Source organism: Coffea arabica, chromosome 1e (genome assembly GCF_036785885.1).
Source record: "Coffea arabica cultivar ET-39 chromosome 1e, Coffea Arabica ET-39 HiFi, whole genome shotgun sequence".
In the NCBI taxonomy this organism is placed as follows: domain Eukaryota; kingdom Viridiplantae; phylum Streptophyta; class Magnoliopsida; order Gentianales; family Rubiaceae; genus Coffea; species Coffea arabica.
Window position 1 is genome coordinate 7,106,307 of NC_092311.1, and position 23,923 is coordinate 7,130,229.

General features: G+C 36.8%; 1 protein-coding gene, 1 long non-coding RNA gene and 2 pseudogenes across 7 annotated transcripts; all 4 read left to right on the forward strand.

Moving 5' to 3' along the window:
* Window positions 1–2,996: 2,996 nt before the first annotated feature.
* Window positions 2,997–13,444, forward strand: LOC113737203 (putative E3 ubiquitin-protein ligase LIN). 6 transcript variants are annotated; one of them, XM_072052945.1, is made up of 10 exons: window positions 2,997–3,800; window positions 4,001–4,233; window positions 4,649–6,378; window positions 6,989–7,267; window positions 7,352–7,379; window positions 7,460–8,093; window positions 9,405–9,549; window positions 11,169–11,426; window positions 11,998–12,316; window positions 12,890–13,444. In XM_072052945.1, the coding sequence occupies exons 3-10, from the start codon at window positions 4,684–4,686 to the stop codon at window positions 12,997–12,999; spliced, it is 3,468 nt and encodes a 1,155-aa protein (XP_071909046.1). In that variant the 5' UTR covers window positions 2,997–3,800; window positions 4,001–4,233; window positions 4,649–4,683; the 3' UTR covers window positions 13,000–13,444. The 6 variants fall into 6 exon arrangements, with proteins under 6 accessions (XP_071909046.1, XP_071909043.1, XP_071909051.1 ...); XM_072052942.1 differs by having other exon boundaries at window positions 2,997–4,233; XM_072052950.1 differs by lacking the exon at window positions 4,001–4,233.
* A 462-nt stretch (window positions 13,445–13,906) lies between these two features.
* On the forward strand, window positions 13,907–14,042 carry LOC113687341 (U1 spliceosomal RNA; annotated as a pseudogene).
* Window positions 14,043–16,756: 2,714 nt separating this feature from the next.
* LOC140008483 (uncharacterized) lies at window positions 16,757–22,243 on the forward strand. Its single transcript, XR_011815848.1, has 2 exons — window positions 16,757–16,795; window positions 22,138–22,243. It is a non-coding gene; the product is annotated as an uncharacterized lncRNA (long non-coding RNA).
* Window positions 22,112–22,243, forward strand: LOC113687376 (U1 spliceosomal RNA; annotated as a pseudogene).
* Window positions 22,244–23,923: the final 1,680 nt, after the last annotated feature.

Here is a 23,923-nt window from a genome sequence, read left to right on the forward strand (position 1 = left end):
ATCCGTTGAAGTCTAGAATTTCTTTCAGCCAATGGTGTTGATGAATAAACCAGAAAGCTCGTTCTATTGGATTAATCTTCATACTAATGATCCTAACATTAAGGATTTCATGAGTTTTAGTTTCAAGAAATATTGCACTCCTTATATGAACGTTTACATCGTCCATTTAGAATGGGCCTGGCTTTCACATGGGTTAATTTTCGTCTACGTTTAGTAATAAAAATTAATAGAATGGTCAAGAAGCAATCTTAGGAGTTGAGTGACTTATTTGACAAAAAATAATTTAGTGAGTGAAATGAGAATCTTGAAAATTTTAATGACTTGTTGCATATTTTACCCTATATTATCATCAAAAGATAAGATTGCGTGTTGCATAGTATTTCATTCTTTGTATATATACCTGCATAGCATTTCATTCCCTGCATATATACCTAACCTTTCTTGTGCCATTAATCTATTCATCAAGTGTTAGCACAAAAAATCACGTAGCGAAATTAAATATAAAATCTATAAATTTGACGAAGAAATCAAAATATCTCAAAGCTTAAATTCTCAAAATAATCAATCAAATTATGAACATAGTGTCACTGCAAGAATAGGGAAGCAATCCGCTCGGTTATAAGAATAAGGGATAATTTCAGATACCTCCTTTGAGGTTTCTAACAATTACACTTAAATACCTTCTAAAATTAAAAATTACACTTACCTCTCCTCTGTTATAGATATGACAACATGTCATCTCCAAAAGCCTCCTAATGACCAACTTGCCCTCAAAATGTTGTGGCTAATATTATTGCAAAAAATGTGAGAAAAAAATTGCCTACAACAATAATATATATTTTTTATTTGCTTCTTGTCGCAAGCATCCGCAAAAGAAAATTTGATCTTGTCATTTCTCAACTATTATCCTGAGAAGCAAAATTGAATTTATTATTCCTCAACTGCCACAGAGAGGAAGAATGCTAAGAGTTAAAAATAGCATTCATTTTTTTTTTTTTACAATTTATCCATCTTATATATTGCCAAAATAAAGCCGTTTCAACTTGTCCAACTCTTCTTGCTTTTAATAGTCAAAAGTGTAGAATTGTATATGTATTCTTTGTTGTACTGAGAGGATCCCTACTATTTTAATATATTTTTCTCTTTTTTAATTAATTTTTATAAACAATTCGTTCAGAATATAAAGAGGGTAAAGTTGGCAAAAACTTGTGTGTCAGTACCTTTTTCCCACTTTTTTAACTTTCTTTAGTGACAGGGGGTGCAATATTTATCACATGTGTCCATCAAGGGGAGGTGAGTGTAGTTTTTAATTTTAGAAAATATTTAAGTGCAATTATCAAAAATATCAAGGGCGGTATCTGAAATTATCCCTAAGAATAAAGCCACCGATTGATTAATCACACACGCAACAGGCACGGGAGGAATTGAAGTAGTATTTCATTGACAACTAATTTTCCTCAATTACAAATATGAGGCTTTAAGTCCTTAAATAGAAAAATATATTCATGAATCCTATTCTAATTATAATATTAAAACATGACTCAACTCTATTTTCTAAACTAACTGTGACACAAATTCTAATATAATTAGTAAATAATAAATCAATTTCTAAAACCATTAAAATTTTAAATATGATTGATTTAAAATATGTCAACATCTAAGCCATCAACTCTTGGACCAATGATTCGTCCTACTCCTAGTCCCTCATTGCACAAGAGATGTTATGAACATCAATCGCAACAATAAGAACATGATTTGTCACCTCCACAGCATGTAACATTTTATCGACAAATATTCTTAACAGCACTAAGAAGGTATTAGAGTAAATGTAACGTATAACACAACATAGTCAACTATGTATAAACTAAGAATTGACAATATTAAGGGATAATTTTACAAACCTCCCCTGAGGTTTTTAACAAATACAAAGAACTCCCCTCAAGTTTTAAAAATTACATGTCTCCCATACTTTTGCTGTTTAGTAACAGCATAGGTTGAACAAGATAGATATTTTCACAAAATTCCTAAATTGTCCTTTTGTACAGAACTAAGAAAGAAAAATATAGTATATTCAATCAATCATTTTCTTCCATACTTTGCACAAATCAACAAGTCTAATTCCTAACAACTATCTAAGCATAAGTTCTAAAACTAAGTAATCATCCAAAAGATCTCAAATTGCATCTACAATATCAATACTTGTTACGTAAAAAAAAAAAAAACACACACACACACACACACACAAAAACCCCATTGACAACCAATTTTATACCCCAAAATTAAATATCAATGCTTCAATACCTTTTCAATATAAGTTAATCTGATATAAAACCACCATTACAACCCTCTCATGGTCTTAAAATATATTAATATCTCCAAAGGAGAAAGTAAATTCTACCTCTACAATAAAATCATAATGAAAAATTTCTAACCCAATGAAAGAAATTCTTATATAATTGTTGACATTTTATAGAAGTTTTTCTGGACAACAAATAAAATATGACAAATTCCACATCTTTAGTTCCTCTTCTTATTTCAATCATCAATTTCATTATTTATTTCTCTATTACAGCGAGTCTCTTCATTTCTTTCTAGTTTGACACATAATTTTACTTCCTCTACTGATTTTGTAATCTCAATTTGTTAATATCCACAAAACTGAAAATAACAAAAAGGGGTTATATTAACTAGAAAAGAGAAGAGCGAAAATAGATAAGAGATAGAAAAATAGGTCTTTTTTGGGTTTTGTAAATTTACTGCCTTAAATTTAAAATTGTCTACCAAGTAAAGGACATTATAGGTATTTTATTATACCAATGGAGGTAAGTGTAATTTTTTAAATTTGAGGGGAGCCGAGTGAAATTGTCAGAAATCTCAAGGGAGGTTTCTGAAATTATCCCCAGTATTAAAGTTTCTTTTATTAGTAGGTTTAAATGTACACTACAATGTATGAAATGAAGATTTCAAAATGTGAATTGCAACTTTTATGTCATGAATTTAAGACTTACTTGTGAACAGAACTCTTAATTTATATGTGTGTGTGTGTGCAATCAGTCCAATAATATTAGGAAAAAAAATTGATGGTCTCACTTTATCGCTTGATTAGTTGATTGTGTATCTTGAGTTAATAGTTTGGTACCACATAAAATTTTCCATGATCATATAATATGTGACATGTAACTAAGACTTTTTCTATACATCTTAGTCAAGGTGACTAGCATCATCTTGAAGAATGATGATTGACCAATTCGCAAACAAGTAATGTTGTGTTGGTGAAAAGGCGGCAGTTGAAACGGTTTAAATCAAATCATAAAACATTTGCATGGCCTGCAAATAATAAAGTTCATTAAGGACATAGAACCCAGAAAGCAATGTTTGATTTAGTAACTTTCAGATTTGTCATTTTCTCTATGTCATTCTCCTCAATCCCTTCCTGCATTGGTGCCTGTTGTAGCAATTCTTCACCTTTCTTGCTGAATCTTTTAACTGATACCATTTATTTGTTTGTATTTTCTTCTATTCTGATTTAATTATACTTATATCAGAATGTCAACAAATCCATTAACAAATCCAATGTGTTGTCTCTTGCACGCCCAGTACTCCAATTGTCATCCGGTTATAGAGTATTTGAAGAACTTTTCAAAAGCATTTAGTCTTTGCTTCTATTTTCTTGTCAGGTTTTTCATTAAAAAATCAACTCAAGTGAAAATAAATAGCTTTGTTACACTATCCGAGGAAAATCTTTGTGGGCTTCTTGCTATTTCAGTTGCATGAACATTTTTCAAGAAAGCAGCTACAGGGTATGTGGATTTTTCTTGATATATCATCTGTGCTTGATGGTTTATGTATAGTTTGGTGATCAGTTGTTATTTTTACTAGTTATGCAAACTACAAATGGATTGACTGTCTATTAAGTGTTCTTGGTCAATTTGGTATTATTATGGATTACCCAGACAAAAATAATTGTTTGGTCATTCTGGAATATGGATATTTTTGCCAGATTGTTTGTTCAGGTATTTTCTGGAAAACAGGCAGTTTATTTGCAGAAGAAAACGTATGGATGTGAGGAATATCTGGCTATGTTGATTAGACGGATTGAAGCATTTAAGATCAGTGTGGATATTAAAGCCTTTAGGGGGCAAAATCTAGAAAGACTGAGAAGAAAAGTATTAGTTGGGCGGATAACTGGATTCATACGTATCTGCTGATGTATTAGCTTGAAAGTTCAAAAAGGTAAGACTCTTAGTATTCCAAATTTTTGGAGTTTTGGTTGGAAAAATGGGTAAAAATGGTATTAATATGGTAATTTTAACTAAATATCAGTCTGAAGCTTTTGATGTTTTCATGTATATGGTATAAATATTTTGAAACTGTAGACAACTTGTTTGTTTGATCTTGAATTTGGTCTTTATTGTTCAAATTTTCTTTGAGTATATAATTGAGATTCTGATTAATATTGGATTGTTTCATTTTGTATTTTTTCTTTTTGGCAGTTAATAAAGCAGAAGTATACATTTTGTTTTGATCTTCATTTCGCGGATTCCTGGAATTTCTCTTCCTTGTCTTTTTTGGATGCGATTCTTTTTCTGTTTTTCTGGGAACATGCTAAGAATTATGATGTTTATCAGTGTTTATTTTCCTGAATTAGGCTCTGCTTCTGAGGTTGTCATCAATTCAAGTGACATGGCAACGTCATTGGAGGAGCTTTTGGCAGAAGAAGGGTTTAGGAGGCACAAAGCAAAGATGATGCCCCGAGCATCCTTTGGATTAGAAGCGATAGGTATGCCATTTTACCCACTCGATGATCGGCACAAGCCTGGTCCTTCAGGTGTAAGAAAGACACAGAGAACAAGATCGGATATACCTCGTCATCATTTCAGAGGTGAATTTCTAGCAGATGACGAACTTAGTGATCAGAAGTCAAGAGACATTCATGTTAGACAGGATAAAGGATCGAAGAAGGGAAAGGGGCCGAAACATGAAAGAAGGGGCTCTCAAGAGATAAGGCATGTTAAGAAATTCAGCAATGGCACAAGTGATGATTTGCCTGGCTCTGAAATCAGTAGCACTGCACGGAGTAATGAGATAATTGAGGTCGCAGGGATTAGGAAATATGATGATATACGTTCAAATGAAGTTTACAGCCCTGAGGAAAGGGATAAAAAGTATGGAACCAGAAGTGAGGAAATGGAGAGCCCCAGACAGATTACAGAGAAGAATAAAAGAGTAGATAAGAAAAACGGATACAATTCTAACAAAACTTCAACTGTTTATAAGAGCCTCAATGAGACTTCTGGGAAAAGCAGAAAAAAAACCGAGACATCCTCTGGCAGATCGAATAGAAGTTCACAAAATAGCAAAAGCTTGGAAGACAGTAAAAGCCGAAGGAAACCTGATATTGAGCAGAGTATAGCTACTCCTGCACTTGATGTAGCAGCAGTACAGGCTATGATTTCTATCTTGAATGGTTATGTCAAATGCTTTATAAGAGACGAGGATTTCAGGGCCTTGCATCGTCAACGTAGTTTTGCCTCCCTAGACACTATTGGACAGCTAGAAGGCTTTCAAACAGAAGGCAAAGTTATAGCAAGTCTTGAAGAAGCTATTGAAACAGTTGAAAGAGCTGCTGAGGAGCGTGCAACTACAAAAGAGTTGAAAAAGGCCTCGTTGCAACTCAGTGTTATTGCAGGTTTGAATTCGAATGACTCAAAAGATGGCTTTACGTCTGGAATCCCTAACAACGAGCTATCTGCTTGTGCTCATTTCTACCTTAGTGTAGTATATAAGCTACAGAAGAAAGATAGGATAGCAGCAAAACATCTTCTTCAAGTGTTTGTTGATTCACCCTTCCAGGCACGAAATGTTCTTTTACCTGATATGTGGGAACACATATTTCTCCCTCATCTTTCAGAGTTAAAAGTTTGGTACGGCAATGAAGCTAATTTTCTGCTCAATTCGCCAACTAAGATGAGGAAACTTAAGCTGCTTGAGAAAGTATATAATGAAATTTTGGATTCAGGCACTTACCAGTTTGCAGTTTATTACAAAGATTGGCTAACTGAGGGAGTTGAAGCTCCTCTGCTTCCTTCAATCCAGATACCATCTATACCTTTTCATTTGGTTGAGAAGGCAGACCTTGACAATCAGTCTCCTGATGCTAGTAGTCCAGCTAGTACTTTCTTACCTCAAACAATGGTCAGTAAGACACTATATGACTCAGTGTTCAGGCATTCAGTTAAGCCAGCACCTGAAGTGGCTGGTTGTGAGGACGAAAGTTTTGATATCAGTGCACGAAGCTCACATGATGCTGCTGTTGAAGAGAACTCCCCTTCTGAAATTGTCAAATGCACAGTTCGAGATGATGCAGCCTCATACCTGGTAAGTGATTTTTGTGAAAGAAGTTTTCTTGCAAGCTTTGAGGAGCTGTTGTTCATTAGTAAAATGCTCCAATCAGACCTAATTCGTTGTAAGATTTTAGAGGCTTTGGGAGTGCTCTATTTCATTATTAGTTCTATTAGGATTTTGACCTACATTTCTGACCTGAAATCAACTTTTCAAATCACATTGTTTCCCTCATAAAGTATAAGAAGAAGAGAAAAGAAAGAACAAACCAGGTTGGCTATTTACATTTATTTTACCAATGTTTCTTGGTGCTTTGGAAAAGAGATTAAGTTTTGTAAATCTTTTGAATTTGTAGATAGTTCAGTGGTGGTACTAATTAATATTAGCTAAGTGTCGTCATTTTTACAGTTGTTTGTTTTACCGGTTGTGTATTAAACTGCATAAAATTAGTAATTCTTCAACCTTCAGCTGTCTGAAGATGGAGATTGATAGGCCACCTGATAAGATGATCCAAATTACTTTAGCTGGTCATTGGATGTTGCCAGGGGCGTTAAGGCTTTGCTTTCTGGCAATGTGTTTCATGTTCAACTGCATTTTTCTTCTATTCCGGATGACTTGTACTGAAGGATTCTCTACACGCTTGCAGAATGGTGCATTAAGAGTCGTGGGAGCTCATAGATTGGGTAGGGATAATTCTTCAGAAAGACATCCTAATGAGAAAGTTGGCAGCCATGACATCAACCTAAAAACTTCAAAGAGCGTGCATATATGTACTACACCACCAGCTCATAATTACAATCAACTGATAGTCAGTACAGTAGCGAAAGCAGTTTTTGAACTGCAACAGCCTGAGAATCCTATTAATTCTGCTGGTGCTGGTACTTTTTTGACATACAACAAAGATGTTCTGCATTCTGATTTCTTGGTAATTTGCTGCATGCTAAAGTGCCTTTTCGTTTGAGTGTCAATGTACTAAATTTGTTTCTAATAATCTCATCTCTTAGTGCAGCTGACTAATTCAGGGTCTGCTGTTGAAGGTGGGGAATGAAATACCTTTAAAGTGGTTTTCTATTTGAAATTTGAATGCAGCTCTAATAAGTTACATGCTATAGTGCAGGATTAGAGGAAAACTGTGGATATTTCATTGGAGGGACTTCTTTCTTAAGCATTCCCCAGGACTTTATTTGCCCTTTGACAGAGATGTTATTTGAAGAACCTGTAACCCTAGAGACTGGACAAACGTTTGAGAGGTCAGCCATTATATATTGGTTTGGAAAAGGTAATACAACTTGTCCAGTAACTGGGAAAATATTGGAATATCGAGCTGTACCTCTGACAAACTTCATTTTAAAGCGTGTTATTGTTAATTGGAAGAAAGAGCATAGCAGGAATCTGCTAGATTTGGCCTCTCAAATAGGTGAAAGTGTGAAGTCCAAAGATGAAATTGCAGTATTCATACTGGAGCAGCTTGTTACTGCTTCCAGCCAAGAGGACAGAATAAGAAGTACAAAACAACTTATATCTCTTGGAGGCTTGCAGTTCCTCTTCCGAAGGTTTCAGTGTGGTGACCTCGAGGAGAGGACACGTGTCTCAGCATTGCTGTTAATTTGCATTCTAGCAGACCCTGATTACAAAAATCATGTAGCTAGAAACATTGACAAATTATCTTTGCTTGAGCTACTTCACTCCAGACAGCTGAAGTCAAAAAGAAATGCCGTATCATTGCTAACTCAATTAATTTGCCTGAACAGGTATGTGATAGTTGAAGAAGTCTTGACATTTTGTGTGATTTTGGTAAATCTGGTCCATAAGATAGAATTATGGCATAAATAACTCTAGTTGAGATAGGATAGAATTTTGGGGGTAATACATCATCAGTCAAGAAGGAATTTCACTTAGAAATAAAACACAATGCTTTAACAAGTTATATGCAATTATTGCTAAAATAGGTCGTATATATGGATCCAAAACTGCTGTTCTTTACATTCCAACAACCAAGAGTGTCTGTCTGTTGTTCCTGTTTGTGTATCTCCTTGGATATTTATACATTGTTTACTGGTTATTCTAAGTAACAAGGCACATAAAAAATGGTTATACTGAACATAATAAAGCCTGAATTTTACAAGGACTTAGAGCACTTGAAAATTCTTCAGAGATGGTAAACAATTCAGTTGATTTGTTCGGAAAGATACAACTTGGCATTAAATTTTTGTCAACCCCAGCAGATGAAACTTGTGGTTGTTCTTTTTGAATTTTCGTTTGTCTATTTTAGGACTGTGGAGACATGCATTAAATAGTTTCCATGGCAGTACGTTCACCAAATACAAGGACAAACTATACAAAAAGTCATTTCCGTTCCAAGATTAAAAATGATAGGAACAAAGTATACCAACTCTTTCAATTCATCTTTTGTCCTTGCAGTAGAGGCAAAAAAGGGGACTGTTATAATCAACTTTCTTTTTTTCCCTGCAAGGACATAATTGTATGTCTTTTAAAGGGCAAGGGAAGTTTGCTTTAGTTTCCTAGCCTGTTGACATCATAATTTTTTATGCTTCATTTGCTCTGTAATGGTTGAAAAGATCAGGTCCCCTGGGGCGTTGGCTTGATGCTTGGCTATGATCTAAATGTTTTTTTCTGGAACTTGGATCTAATGTTAAGATTTGTTCAATATATGCTTAACTTCACAATGAGGCTGGCTCCAACTAATGTGGGTAAATAATCACATCACTCATGTCAGTGTCTTCTCATTCCAGGCTTTACTATGCATGCTGAAATGATTCTTTCTTTGTTTCGTCTCATTCTTGTACATGAAACTTTCCTTTCTAAATTCATCAATCATGAATATTTGAAGTTGATATGTCAAGATGGAAAGAGAACTGAAAATTATATTTAGATGATTATCTTTTTCACATGCCCTATATCTCTGACCTAGAGACTGGAAAGGCAAAGTTTAACAAAATTCTTGTTCAAGTCAAAATTATTGCCACATGAACTTATTTGCTGGTTTTGTTGCAGCACCCCATGATGTTTGTAATGATTATTTTTGAACAATAAAATTTCAGGAGGAAAGATGCAAAGTGTTTCTTAGAGGGCTTACAGAAGGAAGAGACAAAGGACACTTTGCATGTTTTGCTAGTGTATCTTCAAAGTTGTCTATTTGAAGAAAGACCTCTTGTTGCAGTGCTGCTCTTACACTTCGATCTTATGGTAAGTCCGTGCAATAAATTTGCATTAGGAGGTTCTATCAGATCCAATTTCTCATTGTACATTGAGCATGCAGTTATTAAAGCATTTAATGATCTATGAAGTAAAGTATCACAGCTACATTTTCCTGCATCTACAACTTTACTGCATGTGTTCAAGTGATATTCTATGAGTCATTACTAACATGTTTGGGAGTTAAAGTTCTGTTGATAAGATGGTAAATATAATACCAATATAATTCTGGACTTACCCTGTGTAAGATCTAAAACAGTGTTATAACTCATCCACCCGCACAAAAGTTAAGCTGTCAGATGATAGGAAATTGTAGGAACGAATGACTGAAATTAAATGGTAGTACTCAAAGTCTGCATTGATCAAATACAGAAATATATACCACTCTTGTCCTAAATTGGCTGCCAAAGGGGACTTTAAGATAAGGATGAATAGAAAGGGCATCTTGTGATCTGCATAGGCTCTTAAATAATTCTTTCTTCATGGATTTAGCAGACAACAGAAAACTCAATTAATTCAGTCATCTGAAACTAATTTGCTGTACATTGTGACAAATATGCTACAAAAAGTCATGGATGCTTTAGTAAGTGAGGAGGTTATTCTTTTTTTTCTTTTTTTTTTTTATTCAAACGATAACATTTTATAGATAATGGATAATAACACTTGAAAATACAAGAGTTAATTACAAAAAGGGGTAACTACCCCCATATCTTTCCTAGCAAGAACAGTTAACCATGTTGGAAATGAAGCTTGCCAGTCAATGGTATTAACCACCTTGGTTGCAAATTGAGCCATTGCATGACTGCAACCATTCGCACTTCTGGGAACAAAAGAAAAGATACAGCTGTCAAAGCTAGTCTTTAGGGCCTCAATGTCTTCAAGGATTGTTTGTAGCTTACAATCCTGAACATTGCCCGCATTGATCGAGCTCACAACATTTCTGCAGTCTGACTGGACTTCTATCTTTGTCCATCCTGCAGCTTGAGCCATTTCCAGCGCACTTCGGATTGCTAAAGATTCCTCCGTGGCAGCTTCCCCTTTTTTCCTTCTACTAATCCCTCGGGCTTTCACTAGATCTAAGTGAGGAGGTTATTCAGTAACTGGTTTTTTTGGTCAGAGGCTTAAAATCCTCAGTTTTAGTTCTCTAAATCAGGATGGAAATTTTCACGTGCACCCTGAATTGCATGAAAATTATATGTATTGATAAAAATAATAAAGATTGAACATGGAAGTATAAGATGTCTTTTCTGCTTGTCTTTCTCTAGGATTGCATTCGACCATCTATTTTATTTTGAAAGGAAATGAGTTTGTTGCATTCCCTTTAGCTATTTACCATGTACTTGACGTATCAAGGAAAGATAAGCTTCAATGGTCTGCAGTTTTGCACAGCATTGAGGGACTTAATACAGTTATCAGGCATTACTTACATTTTGATTTTCTAAAATATTCATAGGTCGTAATTAATAATTGCACTTACATAGCTCCTTTCACTGTATGGAACCCGAATGGGATAGAAGACTCTTCTTATGTTTTATTGTAATTGTCTGAAGGCATAAACACGTATTTGCAGTGCTTTTCAGTTGAAAGTGAAGGTTCATATCTACCTGCAGGTAGAACCTCAAGAACATAGTGCATACAGAGAGGAGGCTGTGGATGCCATTACAGTGGCCCTTGAAAGCAGCTTGACTGATGAAAAGGTTCGAATGAACTGTTGCAGAGCACTCCTTATCTTGGGAGGACACTTTTCGTTTGCTGGGAAGATCATGACAGAGGATTGGATGCTTAAGCAGGCTGGATTTCTCGATGGACCAGTATATGATTCTCCTGAAAATGAAAACAATATATTTGTTGATGAAAGTATTATGATGGTATGTTGGTCTATCACTGTATATTTATCCCTCATTTTCTTCCTCCACCGTCTTATATCCTAACAGAAGCTTAGAAATAGCAAAGATAAGCTTCTTGTTTACATTGGTGTTCTGTATATCCATTGAGTATAGTCTCTTTGGAGTGAAGTTTCCACATTTAAGCTTGCAACATGTGATAATACACTCGTTTGCTTATTTCTTTTTGAGGAGCCTTAAAAAGTAAAGAAATTTGGCACGTTATGGAACAAATTGTGGAGAACATCAAGTATCTCTTTATAATTAATCTGCTTAGTTTTGTGTCTTCTTATATGATTTTTAAGTTCACCACAGTTTCAACAAATTTTACTTATTTCAAAGTGCTACCTTTTTGATTGATTGTGATGATGATTTTGACCTTTGATGCTTTCCTTCTCTTTATCATCCATCTTGATATCTCGCCTCCCACTGCCATCACTGTTAAGCAGAATAGAATGATGAATGGGGAAGTTGACCACTATTGTTTGCTAGAATCATTGTTAGCAAATTTCGTTGTATAGCAAAGTAACAATAACACTCCTTGAAAGTAAATCAGCAGATGGAGGCTGTTGATGAAGAAAAAGCCCGGGAGAAATGGTTGATGAATTTGTCAGCTTCACTTCTTGGAGATGGGCACAAATCCTTTTTGGCAGCTACAGCCAGGTGTTTAGTTTCTGAAAACCCTGATCTGGTGAGAGTGTGCCTGACCACAGTGGCATGGTTGAGCTCAGCTCTTGTTTCATTATCTGAAGCTGAGTTTCAGCTATCTGCCTTTTCAGCTCTAATCACTGGGCTTAAAGGTTGCCTCGAGAATGAGCTGGTTGAGCACAAGATTCTTGCTTCTATGTCTCTGCTTAATTTCAGCAAGTTTCCAGGTCAGTTTTCTTGTACAGAAAGTTCTTATCAGTAATATAGCTGCACAAAAATATTTTTGAGAAAGATTTTTCTGTTTTGATTAATATAGCCTTGGATCCTTCATGGATTTATTGGATTTCTTACTTGCTAATCTTTATATCTCTCTATTAAAATCCAAAAAGTTGAATAAGGTACACGGAAGCTTGCTTGATACAGACGTGACACATGAAGCACATGTAACAAGTAACTTCCCTGATAGATTCACGAGTTTAGTGTTCCACAAGAGTGTTTTATATACTTCTCCAAGTTACTTTCCTTTTCCTAGTAATCTTTGATGACATTCATAACAGAAAATGTTTGAGAGACAACACCTTCAATAGATAGCACAGAAGCCCTGCTTGCTTTTTACTACTATTTTTTTTAATATTCTGATAATCTTTGCAATAAGCATTACTATTTAATCTCATTTCTTGGAGTTAGAACTTCTTGGATTTGATCTCTAGTTGAAAATCGCATGCTACAAGTACCAAGTATGCATGTATCTGAACTTCGTAATATCTCTTATTAATATGGTTCATGTTTTTGGGTTCCAGAATGTAGGCTTTTATTGATGACAATGGCTGAGGACATTGCTGCTTCTCTTGAAAGCCTCGCAGAAGTAACATGGACAGCAAAAGAACTGTATTCTAAGATTTGCACCTAGTGATTTAAAGAATTAGACTCACTGCAGGCAAGAACTACTGCTTAAGATGAGCTGTCCTGCTTTGTACAGTTAGAAAACACGTTGCGGATGAAACCTTTTGCAGATGCATCATTTGCATTGTTGTTTGTTGAGTTAGGAAATGCAGCATGATGCGCTGTTTTAGACCTTTTAGAGAAGAATGCTAGCCTTACTTCTCCTTTTCTTGTTTCTTTTTGTCCGAGTTCGGGGAGAAAAAGGGTAGAGGACTAAAAATAAGATACAATCAGATCCATTCTCAGCTGCCCTTTGAGAAGTTTGGCACGGTGTCATTGAAGATTGTTTGGAGGAAATTTGTGTATATGTAGTACATTTTCGGAGGCAATGAACTCTTACAGACAACTTTGGATGTGTATTATAGCCTGTACATGATGCAATTTTCGGTGTATCAGATTCTTTTGGGCACAAATTTTCTTGCTTCTTTTCTTCCCTAATGCCTTTGTGGTTTGACTGCATATATTTCTGTGAATTAGCTGTTGTCTAGGACTTGAAGATGAAACTACCACGATTCAATTGTTTAGGGAATGGAAGCGGAAAGAGCTAAAGATTAGATAACCTGATCAGAAAATTTTTCTGCATTATACAGTAAATCGTAGTCTTCCCATGTGTTTATTTGTAAACTCTCGGATAAAGAAAATGTATCAATGCTCCAATTTGCCCATTCATTTTTTTGTTTCATGTGCTATGTGAGGTCCTTCTAGGCCTTCCAAGACAAAAATCTTCAAATTTTTATTTCTTCTGTACATTGTTCTTTTGGGGATAAGAAAGGAAGTAATATGGACAATAGCCAATAAATTAAGAAAAATAAACCATCCTGTGCAGGCCATTGAAGAAATTTATACAAATCAGAGCCAAAAGAATAACTTTATACTTACTTACCTGGATGGGGTCGATGGGCGATCAAGAAGGCTCATGGCTTAGGTAGGTGGCCTCCATTGCGCCTTGGAGGGGCGCCTGCCAACATCATAATTTGTTGCAGTGGGAGCCTGCGTTCGCGCGGCTCCTGCCCGATCCTCATGATACAAATCTTTATGAACAATTTATTTTCTGTTGAACAGTTTCTGAGAGTCTGAGATATATTTTTTGTTAAAAGGAAATTACCAGATAATTTATTGATCCTATGTCTCTTTAACTCAAGATGTCAAGCGTTTATACTCAGACATCAATCAGAAAACTCAGTCTAATGCTAGGATAAATCCATAGAAGTTCAGTTTTGTCCGAGTTTGTGTAGGTAGACAACGATATTTCATGTTTTGAATTTTACGACCTAAAATTTTTGAATACACCGATAACATATGCAATATCACCGTCGCACATTTAGTATATACACCATCGCCGTTAGATTCATGTTACATTTAGTATATATATCATCGTCATTAGTTGAATCTCATTTCCTGTAACAAATGCATAAAGCTCAAGCTCCAAGTTTGAACTTGGCTCAAATATGTGGAGCTCAAATTAGCATATTTACTCGGTTACAAAATAAAACTTTACTTTTCAACCTATTTATTGTAGTCAAGCTTTGTTTGGATATGTTAACAGCTCTAGTTGTGATGCGTAGTAACTAGGGATGCAAACGAGTCGAACTCGAGCCGAGCTCGAGTTAATTTTGTCAAGCTCGAACTCGAGCTCAAGCTTGACGAGCTCAAAATATCAAGTTCGAGCTCGAGTTTAAAAAATAAAAAAATAATTATTATTATTTTATTTTTAAAAAATAAAAAAATTATTTATTTTTCAAAATGAATAAAATAATAATTTTTTAATAAATAATAAAATATTAGGGATATATATGTAATTTTACTATTAAAATAAAAAATAAAAAATAAAAAATATATATAATTGAGCTCGCGAGCCGCTCGCAAGCCAACGAACTTAATGTTTTTGAACTCGAGATCGACTTAATTAGCTCGAGCTCGACTCGAGTTCGATATTGACGAGCTTGAGTCGAGCTCGAATTCGAGCCGCTCGCGATCTGATCGCGAGCGGCTCGATTCGTGAACACCCCTAGTAGTAACACATTTTCATGCTTTAATTCTTAATTTGCTATACCAATTTAGACCATCAATTATGTCAGTAATTGGAAATTAGTCATTCCTTTGATCCCTATTCTGTATGGAACAATATAGTCTTTGTAAAACGACACTTAAGTTATTGGATTTTTCCGAAGTGGTTGATTTTTTCTTTCCTTTCCATTTTATTTTTGGTGGAACAGTGTCTTTCATCTTTTTTTCCCCCGAAAGATATATTGAGATTTCATTAAAACAAGAGGCACCAGATAACTACAAAAACTCCCTCAAAATACAAGTGCCTTTCATTTTTGCATCTCTATTTGTTTAACTTTACCTGGTGTTAAAAAGCGGTTGATCCTCGGGGACTAGTAGTCCGTGCATGTGGCTGGTATTTCAGTCCATCAACTTCGAGAGAATTAACTTCAAATTTAATTGCACAAAGTTACTTGTGGATTGGAGGTTGGAGAATAACAAAAAATTGATCATGTTCCTATGAAGGCAAACACCCTATTAATCAATGAAGTTCCGAGAGACACTTTTTTTCTTGATTTTTCTTTAATTTTTTCATTCTAGTAGAAAATTTTGTTGTGGACCAAAGCTTAAGAAAAACTTGCCCTAAATCCGCAAAGTACACATTGCTGAATTTGTTTCAAATTACTTTTTCAAAATATCATTATAGCTGTTGATTTTTGAGAACAAGGAAACCAAGTCAAGAAGTATCTATTTAATTTGTAATAGTTTTGTTGAAATCAACTGTTTTTAGTAGTTTTCTTATTTTAGGAATTGGTGATTACTATTTAATGTGTAGTTTAATTTATTTACTAAGGTGCGTTTGATAAAATTAAAATCTGAAATTTGAACTCTAATACTTGAAATATGAATCTATTAATTTATTGAATTGTAAATACTAAAATTCTAATATTTGAACACATTTGCATTAAATGATAAATGAATAGTTTATCACTTAATTTTTGGAATAAGTTTCACTTACATAGCTCACATCCACTTAATTATTTAAGATTTGTTCTATTTTTTATTATCAAATACGTCTAAACATATTAAGATCTGAATTAATTAAGTTTAAATGATAAATTAAGTTATCAAACAGAATCTGAGTCTAGTAGGCTACATATACACCACTTGGAATATTTTTCTTAGAGTCTAATAGGGTTTTCGATTTTATATTATTTTAGATGTTTACATTATTACGAATTGTTTAATCTCTCTCCAAAGATAACTTTGGTTGATTGTTTCCTCCCAATTCTACGAACCTATTACAACACCAAAAATTTATTTCTACAATGTCCAAGCAAATTCATCCAACTCAGCTAGCAATAATAATCTCATTATCAGGGCAACTACAAAAAGAACTTCTGGCGACAAAAAATAGAAATACCATATTTACTTATTAAAAAATGGCTACAAAACTAAAAAAGAGAAAAAAAAAATCCACCATATCAAATTGCAATATTATTTATTTATTCATTTGCTTATTTTATTGCAGGTTGGAGTCTTTTTACTATAGAAGAAGATCTCGCAATTTGAATGGGAAACACACCATAAAACTGAATCCCAGTAGGCAAAGACAACGGAGCTATAATCAAACATGCTTGTTCCCAAGTTCCCACATCGAAGAAACAAAGAGGCAAGGCGGCTGGAGGACACTTATAAAATGCTATGGTTTGACGACGTAAAACATACTTACCTGGACGGGGTCTATGAGCGATCAAGAAGGCTCATGGCTTAGGTTGGTGACTGTCAGGAACACTAGGTAAAGCGACGTAGCTTTGGGGAATGCGGAGTCGTTTTGAAGGCAGCTCAGACTTCTGGCACATACGGTGTCGTTGCACTTAAGAAGTTAGTTGGGAATTCTGTTGCAGTTTGTTATAGTTAGTTGCATGGTTAGTTGTCAGCTTCAGTCACGTTGCATGGAGGTGTAGGAAATTTCTATAAATAGCCAAGTATAGGAAAGGCTTGGCAGACAAGATTCATTACAGAAATATTCTCAATAAGATTTCCCTTACTTCCCTCATTTTCTCTCAATTCATGTTCTTCCCTTCCTATTTCCCTCTTATTATTTCTTCTTCTGAGAAATTATCAGGTTAAATCCTGACAAGTGGTAATCAGAGCCTTCAATCCTCGGTGCAACTTAACTGCAAATTCAAATGGCAGACGGTACCAGACTCAAGAATCTAGATGAACAGCTCCGGAAACTTGAGACTAGGGTTCAGATTCAAGTAGATTCCCTGCAAACGGAGTTACAAGACGCTCGAACGCACGTAGATACCAAAATGGACGAGCTCGACAAGAAAATTGACGCGTTAATGGCAGGAATGGAGACGAAGTTGACTTCATTTCTGCAGGCTCTCAACAGAGACAGAACAACAGCAACTGGTGATTCGCCTCCCCCAGAGAAGAATCCTCTACTGACCAATCCACATGCCAGATGCAGAGACTGGGGAGATCAGTCAGCAGCAGGCAAGGAGCGTAAGGTTACGATCCCAAGCTTACCTAAAGTAGAACTTCCTTTTTTTGAAGGGGACAGACCTCAGGAATGGATCAGGAAATGTGAGAAGTATTTTCTGGTTCATCAACTTCCTGAGGATCAGAAATTGGAAGTAGTGGAGATGTATTTGGTAGGGAAAGCCGAAATATGGTTTCAAGGAATTAAAAGGAGCAAGGGACGAACCTCTTGGGAAGGATTCTGTCAACTAGTCAACAGGAGATTTGGAGACAGAGAGAGGAGAGACGAAGTGGAGGAATTCAACAAGCTTCACCAAACCACTAGTGTCAAGGACTACCAAGAGAAATTTGAGGAACTGAGTTCCTTGATGTTAATCAGAGATCCTCACCTATCTGAATCCTACTTTGTTTCCAGCTTCATCAGCGGTATTAAGGAAGAGATCAAGCCTATGGTTAAAATGTTGAAACCTGCTACCTTACTTGAGGCCTTCGAGATTGCAGAATGGCAGGAACAGTTATTGGCATTCAATGGGAGGAATACCAGAAACTTTAGGACTTGGGAGCCTGGGGAAAGCTCCAAGTCCCACAGTGCTACCGTTGTAACCAAACCAGGGGGGAAAATTTCAGAACAAGTTGGCCAAAGGAAGTGGACTCCAGAGAGTACAAACCAGGAACATAGGAAGATCTCCCCTCAGGAGATCTTACGCAGGAAAAACAATCACCTGTGCTTCAAGTGTGGGGAGAGATTCAGCCCAGGTCACCAGTGCAAATACAGACACTTAAATTTCATTCTAGAAGAGGATGAGGAAACTGAATTTTTGGATGCCATTGGGGAGCAGGATGAGCAGACTGGCCATCCAGGGCAATCCGTGGATATATCTCTACATGCATTAACAGCCTCTATCAAGAGAAAAACCCTCAAATTGCAAGGGGTGTTGAAGGGACAAACGGTATCTATTCTGGTGGATACTGGTAGCACTAACAGTTTTCTGAATGCAGCTTTACTGGAGACCATGGAGCTAAGGACAGCTAGTATGACACCGTTAAAGGCAACCATTGCTGATGGAACCACTATTTCCAGTGAATTGTTCTGTCCACATGTAACCTGGAGTATCCAGGGGTACAACTTTAATTTTCCTTTGATAGTCATGGGACTGGGAACGTGGGATCTCATACTTGGAGTGGATTGGATGGTGCAGTACAGCCCTATCACTTTTGATTTCCAACAGCTGTTGATCAAGCTATCAGAAGAAGGGGGCGAGATGGTATTGGAAGGGGTAGCTGAGCAACCTTCAATGAAGCTTATCAGAGGTAAAGCAGTAAGGAAATTCATGCAGCAGAAGCACAGGACCAGGCCAACCGTCTGCTCTGTGTCTGAGGGAGGTAACTTGAATGGCGTAAGTCCACTTCCCAGTGAGATTTCTGAATTATTGCATGAGTTCTCAGATGTGTTTGTTGAGCCTACACAGTTACCACCAGAACGAGCACATGACCACACCATCCCACTGAAACCAGATGCCCAGCCTTTTAAACTCAGACCCTATAGGTACCCACATTCCCAGAAAACAGAGATCGAAAACCAAGTCTCAAACATGCTTCAAACTGGCATCATTAAGCCTAGTACCAGTCCATTCTCTTCCCCTGTCTTACTGGTCAAGAAGAAGGAAGGCACCTGGCGTTTCTGTGTAGACTATAGGTACCTAAATGACCTTACCATTAAAGACAGATATCCCATTCCAAACATTGAGGAGCTCTTAGATGAATTGTTTGGCTCCAAGTTTTTCAGTAAAATCGACCTCAGGTCAGGATATCACCAAATCAGAGTCAAAGCCTGTGACATTCATAAAACAGCTTTCCAAACACACCAAGGCCACTATGAATTCCTAGTGATGCCCTTTGGCCTGACTAATGCGCCTGCATCTTTCCAAGCTCTCATGAATGAAATTTTTCAGCCATATCTTAGAAAATTTATCCTTGTCTTCTTTGATGATATACTAGTCTATAGCCCGGATTTACAATCCCATGCTAACCATTTGAGAACCGTGTTAAGAATTTTGAAATCTCACCAGCTGTATGCCAAGATGTCTAAGTGTATGTTTGCTCAGCTGAGAGTGGAATACTTGGGCCATGTCATATCCTACAATGGGGTTGAGATGGATGCTGCGAAGGTGGAGTGCATTAGAGCATGGCCAGTACCTGCAACTGTGAAAGCCTTGAGAGGTTTTTTAGGCCTTACAGGTTATTACAGGAGGTTTGTACAAGGCTATGGGCAAATCTGCAAGCCTTTGACTGAGTTGTTGAGGAAAGACTCTTTTTGTTGGACTGAATCAGCTGCTGAAGCTTTCCAGAACCTTAAGGATATCATGAGCACTACTCCTGTGCTCAGGATGCCTGATTTTACTAAACCGTTCGTAGTAGAGACTGATGCCTGTAGTCGAGGCATTGGTGCCGTGTTAATGCAGGAGGGACAGCCTATAGCATATCTCAGTAAGGCTTTAAGTCCTAAGAATTTAGGACTGTCCATATACGAAAAGGAGCTGCTAGCAGTTGTGATGGCAGTGACGAAATGGAAACATTACTTGCTGGGGTACCACTTTGTTATTAAGACTGACCATCAGAGTCTGAGGTTTCTGCTAGAGCAAAGGTTGAACACTCCATTACAGCACAAGTGTTTGACAAAGCTCCTAGGCTTGGATTACGAAATTCAGTACAAAAAAGGGGCTGAAAACAAAGCTGCTGATGCATTGTCTAGGAAGGGGTTTCCAGAGGAAGACTCTTCAGGTGAAATTTGCGCCATCACTTGTGTCAAACCCCAATGGCTGACAGATGTATCTGAAAGTTATGAAGGTGACTCAGCATGTCAGGACAGAATTGCCCAATTACTGGTCGACCCCACTTCGGTTACTGATTATGAGTACGCAGATGGAGTTCTGAGGTTCAGGAAAAAGATTTATGTGGGGAGTCATGGTGATCTGAGGCATCAAGTCATTCAACAGCTACACTGTTCTGCAGTAGGGGGTCATTCTGGACAGTTGGGATGTTTTAAGAGGCTAGGTGCAGTTTTCTATTGGCCTCGGATGCGGAAGGATGTAGCTGACTTTGTCAAACAGTGCGATGTTTGCCAAAGGAACAAACATGAGAATGTTCCCTATCCTGGGTTGTTGCAGCCCCTACCAGTGCCTAACCAAGCGTGGTCTCAGATTAGTATGGATTTCATAGAGAGTTTACCTCTCTCTGAAGGTACCGACACTATACTGGTGGTGGTAGACAGGTTGACAAAATTGTCCCATTTCATTCCTCTTAAACACCCTTTCTCAGCAGTAGAGGTTGCCAAACTGTTCCTCACACACGTCTTCAGATTGCATGGGCTACCAGAGGTTATAGTTTCAGACCGAGACAAGCTTTTTACCAGCCTTTTCTGGCAGGAATTATTTCGACTAGTTGGTACTCGATTGAACTTCAGCTCAGCTTACCATCCACAAACAGATGGTCAGAGTGAGCGTGTCAACCAGTGTTTGGAAACATATCTGAGATGTATGACTAGTGACAGGCCTCAGAAGTGGAAATCCTGGCTACCTTTGGCTGAGTGGTGGTACAACACAAATTACCACACTAGCCTTCAAACGACCCCCTTTGAGGCCCTTTATGGTTATAAGCCTAATCATCTACCCTTGGGCTTCATTTCTGATACCATTGTCCCTGCAGCTAGTGACCTTGTCAGGGATAGGCAGGCTGTCTTACAGATTCTTCGCCAGAATTTGACGCAGGCGCAGCAACGCATGAAGTATTTTGCGGATAGAAAGAGGAGTGAACGAGCTCTGGAGGTTGGTGATATGGTCTACCTGAAGCTTCAACCTTATCGACAGCAGTCAGTAGAAGTGAGGCGTTCCTTGAAACTTGCCTCCAAGTACTATGGTCCCTTCCCTGTCATTGCTCGCATTGGGGAAGTAGCTTACCGACTGGAATTGCCACAGGGATCCCGAATTCATCCAGTGTTCCACATTTCGATGCTTAAAAAGAAGGTAGGAGGTTCTCAGGAGGTCATGCCTGCACTACCACTGGTTGGTCCTGATGATCAAATTCAGGTTGCTCCGGAAATGGTTCTCAAACGAAGGGCTATTCTGCGAAATCAATTACCTGTGTCACAGGTTCTGATCAAGTGGATTAACCTGGGGTTCGAGGAAGCCACCTGGGAGGATCTCGGCTTCATCAAGAACCAGTTTCCAGAATTCCATCCTTGAGGACAAGAATGCGCTAAAGGGAAGGGTATTGTCAGGAACACTAGGTAAAGCGACGTAGCTTTGGGGAATGCGGAGTCGTTTTGAAGGCAGCTCAGACTTCTGGCACATACGGTGTCGTTGCACTTAAGAAGTTAGTTGGGAATTCTGTTGCAGTTTGTTATAGTTAGTTGCATGGTTAGTTGTCAGCTTCAGTCACGTTGCATGGAGGTGTAGGAAATTTCTATAAATAGCCAAGTATAGGAAAGGCTTGGCAGACAAGATTCATTACAGAAATATTCTCAATAAGATTTCCCTTACTTCCCTCATTTTCTCTCAATTCATGTTCTTCCCTTCCTATTTCCCTCTTATTATTTCTTCTTCTGAGAAATTATCAGGTTAAATCCTGACAGTGACCTCCATTGCACTTGGGAGGGGTGCCTGCCTATGGTCTCCCCAAGTGGGAGAGCCAACGTCATAATTTGTGGCAGTGGGGGCCTGCGTTCGCGCGGCCCCTGCCCATCTCTAGTTGTTAAATCTTCCCTGGGTTTTGGTCTTATTCCTCTTTGGTTCCACAGCCATGAAAGTCTGAAACCATTGTTTTTGTTGTAGAATGCCATGAAAGACCGTATGTCTGCAAAAAGGTATGATATTGATGGTCAAGTTGGATCTGCATTATGTTTTATAGGCATGGAAGTCATATTCACGTGCATCACAGTAATGTGCAGCTGAAGATGGGCAAAAAAAAAAAGAAAGAGGAAAATAGATTTTTTTATCATGGTGAAATAGGAAATTTGGCAACAAAATGATGGAAAATAATAACTAGGAAATAGTATTACGTAAGTAGTCTAAAAGTGATAAAGAGGACAGATACCTAACTCGATTTGGGACATAGAAACTAGTGTGTATATATTATGGTTTAATGGTTAGGACAGATAAACTAGAGATCCTTGATTTAAATTTTTATATTTCTGTCCTCGTTTCTTAAATCTCTTATAAAAAATTTTAAAAAAAGATTATATGACCTGATTTTAGGCGAAAATTTTAACTACTATAAGAACCGAGGCAATTTGTGCAGTGCCATATTTGTCAATTCATTTATTGAGCTTTTTGGAAACTTATTTTATCAATTTATTATCATTATTGTTGTGATTATTATTATTGTTACTATTATTAATTATTATTATTGTCATTATTACTATTGTCATCGTGGTCATCATCGTCGTCGTCGTCATCGTTGTCATCATGATGTTATATTTAGTGAAAATTCTTTTGTCTCTTTACGTACTATTCTCTCAATAATATCCCTCAATAATGATATTGGTTTAAATTTACCATTTTTAAACATATTAGTATCTAAAGGTGAAGAGTACTTATTGCACCATGTAATGGTGGATTTAGCTTGAAGGCACAAAATCCAAAAAGGAAATTAGAATCTCCCTAAAATTAGTAGGTTTTAAGGTCCTTTGAGAGTCAATTACCAATAACTATGATATAGTGCTGTGAATAGACAGGAATGTAGGGTGGTAAAGATCAATCTGAAAAATTTCGGCTGACCTTATGTGTTTAATGGGCTTGATACGATTCTTAGTACATCAAAACGAACCGAGAACGTGAATCACAAGCCCTGAATCTAGATTAAAGTATAATGTTTGGGGATAGATGTTTTAATCTATCTTGGACCACTCAAGAAAGATTAACACGTAGAACAATGCGACAAATTAAGTTGATTACTTAATTGATATATCGACGAAACAACTTAAGTCAACTCTAAGATGTTCAAGAGCGACTTTTACAAGCCAAGAGAGCTTTTTCTCACAAGAAAAAAATCTGAAAATTTTCTCAATATTATTCACTTGTGAAAAACGTTAAAAACTAAGGCATATTTATAGCATTTTATACGACTCAACTCCTAATCAAACTAGAACTCAATTAACTAAATATTAACTACTAAGAATGGACTCTTAAAATTTGGCCAACATGGCCTTAATATGGCTTACTATGGTTAACATGGCCTTAAGCCATTTATTTCCATCAACTAATGACTCACTAATCCCCAAACTAATCACGGATTAATCGGAAATTTGCTAACAAAATAACGACACTAACAATTGTAAAGCTAAGCCAAGCTAACAACTAAAGGAAACGACACTTGACTTGATGATCAACAACCTGATGATCACAAACTCGGTCCAAACA